General features: G+C 45.9%; 1 protein-coding gene across 2 annotated transcripts in view; it reads left to right on the top strand.

Moving 5' to 3' along the window:
- LOC109316199 (GDNF-inducible zinc finger protein 1-like) overlaps nucleotides 1-9,434 on the top strand; it is a 39,932-nt gene that overhangs the window by 17,949 nt on the left and 12,549 nt on the right. For both annotated transcript variants that reach the window (XM_019544083.1, XM_019544084.1), the window contains one exon: nucleotides 730-2,043. In XM_019544083.1, the coding sequence (XP_019399628.1) occupies nucleotides 730-2,043 (1,314 nt within the window). The remainder of the gene's footprint in view (nucleotides 1-729; nucleotides 2,044-9,434) is intronic.

The following is a 9,434-nucleotide window of genomic DNA, read 5'->3' on the forward strand; positions in this document are numbered from 1 at the left end:
CCAAGCCCCAGCCCTCCAACCCCCACTCCCCATACACTTACCTAGACCCAGCTGCTGGCGCTGCTCTCACAGCTCTACCTGGCTGCATGTGTATGCAGACGTACAGGTGCCCATTGTCTCCAGTCACCCGAAGCAGCACCTTTTTCTGTAACTTGCTTGTGACCCTTTGAAATATTCTTGTGACCCACGGGTTGAGAAACACTGCTGTGTGGGAAAGGTCCTGGACTGGGACTTGGAACACCTGCATTCAGTTCCTGGCTCTACCACTGGCCTGCTGGAAGACCATGGACTAGCCATTTCCCTGCTTTGTGCCTCAGTCCTATGTAAAATGGAGACTACGAGGCTCTCCTCCTTCAAGTGCTTTGACATCTGCCAGTGAAAAGCACCAGATTAGGACTACTGCTGTCAGTGCATTGTGTGCCAGTCCCATTACTACACTGCTGCCAAACGTGCTGCAGATTACGAGCTAGGAAGGATGATCCTAAAGTAAAAAATAAACCTGTCATGACACATTAACAAAGTTTCTTTGGTAAGGGCAGTAGCTTAGAGGGAGGGTGGTGGCCTTGCCAGGGTTTGGGAGTTAGTAATTAAGAAGGAGAGTCTCAGTGAGTGTCCCAGGTGCTAGTGTGAGTGAGTGATATCCTATTTAACAGGTAAGCTGAAAGGGAAGCTGACTAGTGCAAGGGAAGAAGTGATCTAATAGACTTTCTTGCTTTGTTTTCCTGGCAGGATGGAGAAAAAGAAGATAGTGATGAAATCCAAAGTTGCTTCTTCGAACCTTCTGAGGGCACTGCATTCACTCTATCAGTTCGGTCATCTCTGTGACGTGATAGTCCACACCGAACAGATGGGAATTCAGGAGGAGTTTCTGGTTCACAAGGCTGTATTGGCAGCTTCCAGCAATTACTTCAAGGGGCTGTTTCTTCATGATGAGATGTTGGACACTAAGACCCGCACAGTGACTCTACAAGATATTTATACGGAAGAATTCACTTCCTTCCTGGAGTTTGTTTATACTGCCGAAGTAGAGATTGAGGTAGAGAAATTGCATCGGATGAAGGAAATAGCTGAGAGACTTGAGTGCAAGGATTTGCTTGATATTTGCGAAGAAATGAACTTGGAGAGTAAGGAAGGCTTAGATCCAAGTGTCCATTTAAAAGGTCAGATACACAAAAATGGTGGGTCCCAGTGGGCTTATGTCCCACAAACAGAAGACAGTGAACTGGGTAATTCATCCCCATCTGGGGCAACACCGCTGCAAAGAAAACTGTGGGATGGCCAGAAACACAGGAAATTATTAACCAGCTATGAACTTGTGGAATGTCAACCTACAGATCCAAACAAGGAAGGGACTGCTCTTTCAGAGTCAACAGCTGGGATGGCCAAGCTAGCTGAGCATAACAAAACAGACACAAGTGAGATGATTGGCGTGGATGCTGCCAACCCAGGGGGAAAGAAGACCCGCTGTTCTGCCCCAAGTGAACCAGACTCCAAGGAAACCTGCATAGTCATTAAAAAGCTGCTCCCTGCCCAAGGGGAAGATGAAAATACTTTAATCTCAGAGCTGCCCAGTAAATTTGAGCCCAGGAGATCACTTCGCAACGGATCAAAAATCTTGCCCCAAATGTACACATGTGAGAAGTGTAACCAGTCATTCCATTTCATCAAGCAGTATCAGTCACACATGGAGCTGAAGCATAATATTAACATTGTCACCAAATACAGCTGCAACCTATGTGACCAGCTCTTCTCTAATCGCCAGAACCTGAAACAGCACAAGCTCACTGTCCACAGTGATGAGAGGCGCTTCCCTTGCATGTCCTGTGACAAGAGATTTAAGCGCCAGAAGGATATCAATGACCATGTTCGGAGGGTTCATGAAAAGAAAAGGAGCCCTCAGGCATGCCCATATTGTGACAAGGTTATCAGCTCCAAGTGTGGCCTCACAGTTCATATGCGCACGCACACAGGAGAGAAGCCCTACAAATGTGAACACTGCCTTGCAAGCTTTGCTCAGAGATCTGCTTACAATACCCATGTAAGGTATGGCCTTCCATGTGGGGGTGTGCCCAGGCATGGGAAGAGAGGGTGGGTTTCAGAACATCTTTGATTGCTTCTGTGCTAGGATACTATAAGTCAGAAACAAAGCCTTTTGAAGCTGGCACAAGTCTTTCCATTGACTTCAATGGGCTATGCAGTCTGGGATTCTTAAAGCCATGTGGGAGATGTAGCTAGACATTTCTTATTGAAATGGATAAGAGTTGGGCCACCAGGTCCTATCAGTAGCTTTGAAAGTTTCGGCTGGTGGGTTTTAAATGCGGGCCAGGAAAATTGTGTTGTGTTAAAAATGAACTGTAGGGGTAAGAGAGAAAGGAAACAGGTCAGTCTGGATAGTGGGGAGGAAGCAGGGAACAGGTCAGTCTGCTCAACTACTCTTGCCCTCAGCATCCACTCCGGCCAGTGGGAGAAACAGAGTACTGGACTAGGTGCATCTGCGGTGTGACTCGGTACAGCCTTTCCTACAAACAGGAAAATGGCCCTTTCAGAAGTGGCCAGATAGCTTGACACTTCATTGTTATTTGATCAGAAATCCTGAGGGCTGTGGGCTTCTCAAACATTGATTGACTGGAAATGAGATGGTAAAATCACCTGGTGTTCAGATCTGCCTGTAGTCACTCAGCATACCAAAGAGGTCATGTGTGCATGCCGCTGGGTGTATGGAGCATTCGTAAGCATTTCAGCTTTCATTTTCATTGTTCCTAACCCCCACTCCTCCCTCCCCTGTGTGGAAAGAAATCCTTTCAAATGTGACCCCCTGGCAGTGGATGCATTAGTGTCTTCCCAGTGGATACAGTGTCTTCTGGAGGTGGCAGACAGCCAAGAAGGAGGACTTAGAGGTGTGAACTTCTCAGCACCCATTAATCTCTAAAGCTCAGTGATGATGTTTTAATTGTTATTGTTAACATTTTCTTTGCCAATCACTTCCTTTTATGGCATGGAGAAGCAGGAATGGAGTGAAATCTCTGGTTCAAGGGGTATTGATCAGAGCTCTGGGATAGTTAATTCAAAGAGAAGAAAAGGGGAAAAAGAAAAAGAAAAGGAACGGAAAATGGCAGAGAGAAACAAAGCATAAGACTAGCTGCAGTCCCTGAAGTGAGTGGGTTTCTACTGAGTGATACTGAATGCAGTGGTGTAAGTTGAATGTATACACATCAGTTGTCACGAGTACAGACACATCAGTCAGCAGCACTGATTCTTGTTTGCTTAGGACAGAAAAAGCATAACTTGGAAAAGCTACTGTAGAGGTGCAAACTGTCCACTCCTTACATCTAGCTGTTCCTTCTAGTGGCAAACAGAAGTCTTCATGTGCGCTTATATTATCTTGAGATGCCCTGGACAAAGTCTTTCAGTAATCTTTGTGTAGACTGCCCCAACTTCCCATGGATGTGAACAGGGTGATTTGATACTTGTGGAGTATCTATTTGGACCTCTGGGATAGAGAGAAATGCATAATTAAGTTTGGCTGGTTACTCCAGGCGTGTTTGCCTTCCCCACAGTGCATGACCTGAGAGGCAAATAGATAGATGTTCAAGAAGAGCCCTAGCCAAAGAAATACAATAAAGCAGTAGGTTGTCACTGAGTGTGTTTCTTTGAGTGTAAAATGACAGGATTGCCAGGCTGTGCCAGTGGAAAGGTCCTGAAGGTAAACACTGAAGGAAGATGAAACTTCACTTTGTAGGAAAAGAGAGGTATTTAGCCATGTTAGTCTTAAGCAGAAGGCAGGGTAGTGTCTCTGCTAAGATGAACCTCTACCCTATCTTCTGTGGAAAAAAAGGAGAGAATCATATTTTTGTTTACCCTGGGAAAACTGTTTGTTCTGGCTCCTGCAATATGTAGAGTAGATCCCATTAAGATGAAGGGAGGGAGAAAAGAAAAAAACACTTCCTGTTTGGGAACTTACTTCTCAGGGGTAAAGCCTATATAATCTGACCTGAAAAAACATTTGCAAATGAAGCTTAAGTAATTTTGATCATCCAGATTGATATTCACTGCTTAAGCGTCCTCACTCATGCCAATCTTAGTGTCTAAGTAAGAAAACTGGTGCAGGTCATGAGTTGAATCCTCAGCAGTGAGGAAAATAGCTTTACACTCTGCTCTTGTCCTGGGGCCAGCTTGGGGGCTATATCAGGCCCCTTGGATTAATTAGAAATGGACAGACCTACAGATAAAGCCCTTCCAGCTCTGCCTTTTAAGTATCTTTAATGTGCAGTGATTCTCAACCTTTTTAGTAGGGGTGCACCGATAGAGATTTTTGAGCCGATACCAATGGCAGATTTTTAACAAGCCATATTGGCCAATATCTATTTGATTCCAATATGCAGCCGGGCAGCTTGGAGACCAGTGTCTGGTGTGGCTGGGAACAGCCCAGTGCAGCCCCCGATCCCAGATGGAGGCCCCCATGGTGAGGGAGGGAGTGGGGCTGGGGCAGGTGCTCCCCACCTGGGGCGGGGCAGGGCACAGGATGGAGCCATAAGCGGTTCATCCAGAGAGTGGGAGGAGCAGTTCCCACCACTGCGTGCACCCTGGGAGGGCATGGGGGCAGGGGTGCCCCCCGGATCTGTCTGTGGGGCAGGGTGGACTGCCGCTGCAGGCTGGGCCACGGGCTGTGCTAGGCTCTTCCCAGCAGGAGCTGTGCTCAGGGTGGGCAGCAGTGCTGGGAGGGGAGATATGGAGGGGAGCTAGAACCACCACAAAATTTGCTGTAGCCCCTCGTCCTATAGACCCCTCCCAGCACCACCACTATCCCCCCCGAGCTTAGCCCCGGCCCAACCACCCTGCTGGGAACAGCCCAGCGCAGCCCCCGGCCCCCTGCATCAGCAGCCTGCCCTTACCCCATGCACAGATCTGGGGGCACATAGCCCCCATGCCCTCCCAAGCTGTGTGCAGCGGTCAGAGCCACCCCACACCCCCTGGATGAGCCGCTCACCACTCTGTCCCACGCCCCACCCCGGATGAGCAGTGCCTGCCTCAGCCCCACTCCCTCCCTCACCACGGGGGCCTCAATCTGCACCCCCCAACGCCCCTTCCATCCCCCCATCCTTCCTCCACAACAAACTTACCAGCCAGGTGCTGCTCTCCAAGCTACCAGGCTGCGCTCCTGGCCACGTGCATGCTGCAGGTGTTCACATGCGCATGGCTTTTATCAGCCACATTATCGGCCACATGAGGCAATAGTTGATTTCCAATGCTGTCAATTTTCCCTGTATCAGTGCTGATCCAATATGGGACCAATGTATCGATGCACCTCTACTTTTTAAACTTGAGGCACCCCTCAATAGACTTAAGGTGCCCCTCAGAAAGTGCCAGCTCTTAGCTTTCACTTGATTTAAGAGTAGAAAAATAATAGACTAATGCTTTGGTTGCAGAGAATTCAGAAAGACCACAGCAGGGCAAAATGTTTCTGACACGGTGGGTTCCTATTTGAAATCTCTAGGCTTATCTTTCAAATCCTGTTTGCACACCTAACAGCACTGATCTTGCATGGCACCCCACAGCATCCTTAAAAAGAACCTGAGGCACCCCGGGGTACCACAGCCCTCTGGCTGAGTATCACTTGTGTAGCACTTCAGTACCGTACACAAGTAAAACTGCTTCCCATCTAAAGTGTCACTGTGAAGCACTTCAATTACCTTTTTCATTCAGGGTCATTTTTTTAACATGGTGTGGGCTGATCTGGAGTGCTGTATCACTGTCATCTGTCTGCTCAGTTTTTATACTGCTTTGAAGTTGTTTGAAGTGCTGGAACTGTCATGTCTGTGCATGCCCAAAACAGGAGGGCTTAGATCTCATCTCTGTGCTTTAATTTTTGTATCATTAACTTTCTCCTGCTACCAAAGCACCAGCGAATAATCAGCGTGAGTGTTTATTCACAGCAAGAGGGTCTTTGCTTTCCAAGCAGTTCCTGGAGCATAGTAAATTCAGAAATCTCTTATATGAGTTTTTGTGTTGGTTTTATTCCTGAATTCCTCCCCCCTCCTCACCCCCTTACATTTTAGAGTAAATATATTTCCTCTCCCATCCTAAAATCTGATCAACATAGGTAGCAATTTCAAGGACTGCCTCTCTAACCATGGTCAGGTATGTGAATTGCAATTCACAGCCTCCTATCAAATATCATTATTTTGGTTCTTGTGGATTCCCAAGGTAATGAATAAGCCAGGGTGGGTTGAGTAGATTTCTTCTGCAGGTACACTGCAGATCCCTTTTCATTTAATGGAGTGCTACCCTTAGAAATAACCAAGGACAAAGACCATTTACAGTTCAATTTTTGCGCACTTGCTTGGTCAGCAAGTTTGGAAATCCTGTTAGCCCGTGGCTAATCCAGTTACCAGACCTGACCTGACATTCTGCTGTTGCCTTTCTGAGTCCTGCAGTGACTCCCTGACCCTCGCAGTCTCTCCTGACTCCTTCAAAAATTCAGTTTTCCAGTTAGGACCCTCCTCTTCCTTGAAGGTCTGTCTCCCTTTTCAATCTCTTACCCAAGCCCTTCACTTCCCCAGCTATGGAAAAGATCAGGATAAATAAATGATGTTCCCTCCAAAGTTCCTCTCTGTGCTAAGGGCCATGTAAATGTGCATTGGAGGCAGTTGTCTTTTCTGGAGAGCTTGCAATCTAAAGCAAAGAAAAATAAAAGAAGGAGGATCAGGGAAACTAAGGCACAGAGAAAATGTCAGGTCACACAAGAAGCCAGTAGCTGAGCCAGGAACTGACTCAAGACTTCTACTCCAGTGCGGTTCCTTCCCCATAAATCCATTTTCCCTGTCATGCATGAGGATTCATGGCCAATATTAACAGGCTTCTGCCTCCGGCATCAACAGGCTGTAGTTTTAGTCACAGGTGAAAAATCCTGCCTCACATTTTACTATTGTGTCTCATTAATCAATTCAATCTTGGATCTTTTGAAGAATTTTTCACGAAATTATGCAAGAGGCAAGGATTTTTGTGGGTGATTATCTTTTATTGGACTACCTGCATAGTTGGAAGAGATTTAGGTGGCTTTTGAGTACAAGGAGCCCTTCTTCAGGTTATGAAATGACTTATATACAATTATACCACCTGTCTGTTTCCAAAGGAAGAGAAGAAGTAGATCTGCATGCCCAGGTGACACTTGTGTGTATAGTGTGTACAGTTAGTTCTGAACCTGTGCTTGTTAGCAGCTTAAATATTGATTGCATCTGATTTCCTTAAGAGCCCAGTCTGGTATACTAACTCTCTTTGAGTTATGATTTCAAGAGGACTACTCATAGCCTATGCGTACTTCTCTGTATTAGAAGGGTTAGCAGAACCTAAATAAATACAGAAATGATTTGTGCTGCTGTTGGCACATGGAAATATTTTTAGCCAGGCAGTATTTTTAAATAAGAAATGCTTTACATTATAATCATGGTGATAGTGGTGGTGGTGGCAGCACAAAAGTTTGTTAGTTATTTATTTGGATCCTGTTTCACTAAAGACTTCATAAACTTCTAATCAAAGGATAAATACTTATAATGGACTGTCTGCCCAAGCAATAAGAAACTCTGCCTTATGTAACTGTATGCACAAATTGGGCACATCATTGCATGTGCATTTTGTGCATGCAGGGACATGCCAAATTTATTTTAAAGCCAAACACCATATAGTTTTCCAAAGACAAATTGTTTGTTGTTGTAGACTGTACATTAACCAGATATTGAAGTTTTCACTGAAAGGATGAAGCCCCCCCATTCTTTCTTCTGGTACATGGATTCACTTTCAGGTAAAAAAACTGGACATTTTGTCCACATATCTTAAAACTGAATGGTGCCCATTACATTTTGGAGTAATCATATCTAGCACACAGTGAAATCTTTACTCCTTCAGATGAAGAGAAACATCCGTTTTTGTCACAAGAAACTGCCAACTCTGGTATGTATTTTAGCAGTGTTTGGTTCCTATCAAAAAAAATTTTCACTTAGCCATGATACTTTGTAACCCTCCTCCTTGGCCTATAGTCCAACATCATGCTTCTGTGAGTTTGAGAATTACATAAGAAACATTTATGGTCAGATGAGTTGAATATACAGGCAGTCCTCAGACTTAAGACATGGTTTTCAGGAACCAATTGTGTCATAAGTCAAAACATTGTAACTCGGAACCAATTTGCTCATAAGAAACAATGTTATAAAGGGGGGATTGGTTCCTGAACCAAGACCCAATACCCTTTTTTCACTAAAAATACCCCAGAACTTTGTACTCAATCAATTATAGATGAGTAATATAGCTACATTAATGTATTTATATTGTAAATCATAGCAATCATATTAATTTGGAAGGACTTCTTTGAGGTGACTGCTGGACTTTCTGAAAGGCTCTTGGTTGGACTATTTGAAGGGTTCTTGGCTGGAGTCTCCTCAGGAATTTTGGCTGCAGGTTTTTCTGGAGACTTGTCTGCTTTCTTAAAGAAAGTGTCCAAGGACATTTAGACAGATGTTCTCCAGGGAGATGAGCGATGCAGCGAACTTGTTCACTGGCATGGCGTTGCATCAAATCAAGCGTTGTAAATTCAAAACTGATGTCATAAAGTTGAAATGGTGTCAATTTATAAATGTTGTAACAGTGAAATGTTGTAACTCGAAACATTGTAAGTCAAGGACTGCCTATAATATTCTTGTTTAAGGAGATACTAGGGTTCAAACACAGCAGATGCGTAAAAGTGTGCTATTTGATATTTATTGATTTAATAACTCAAAGCCCTTTTGCTATATCTTAAGTTTTATTTGCAAAACCACATTTGCTAGATGGTATTTTAGGCCTGTGCAAAGCAGCTAGTATTTGCTTCAGATTCAGATTCGGCCGACTTGGGGGACAGTGATACAATTCGGTGATTCGAATCGCTGTCCCTATTCAATTCAGCAAGGCCAGGCCCATCCCCCATCCCTCTCCCAGCCCAGCAATGGCTGCCCCAGCTCCCAGCACTTGGGGTAAAAAAAGCCCCAGTTCACCAGGTGCTGCCAGGCAGGGGGCAATCCCTGCTGACCCACACTGCATGGGGGCTCTGCACGAGCTCTGGAACCCTCCCCCGCCCCCCATGGGTGCCCAGTACAGGTCAGCTTGGCCCTTTAAGAAAAAAACAACTGAAGAAACCCCGGGATTCACTGCTCCTGCCGGCAGGGGGCCAATCCCCACGCCAGGTGGGGGGCTCTGAAGGAGCCTCCAAAGCCCCAAGGCTGCACAAGGAGTGGAGAGTCCTGGAGCTTTTCTCGGCTTTTTTTCCCCCTTAAAGGGCCAGAATCCCGGCATGGGGGGGCAGGTCAAGGGGGCTTGTGCAGAGCCCCCCATGTAGCATGGGGCAGTGGGGATTGCCTCCCCGCCACCAGGCAGCACCTGGTGAGCACTGGGGCAGATGGGAGCAG

Source organism: Crocodylus porosus, unplaced genomic scaffold (assembly GCF_001723895.1).
Source record: "Crocodylus porosus isolate Cpor-Errol unplaced genomic scaffold, CroPor_comp1, whole genome shotgun sequence".
Classification (NCBI taxonomy): domain Eukaryota; kingdom Metazoa; phylum Chordata; order Crocodylia; family Crocodylidae; genus Crocodylus; species Crocodylus porosus.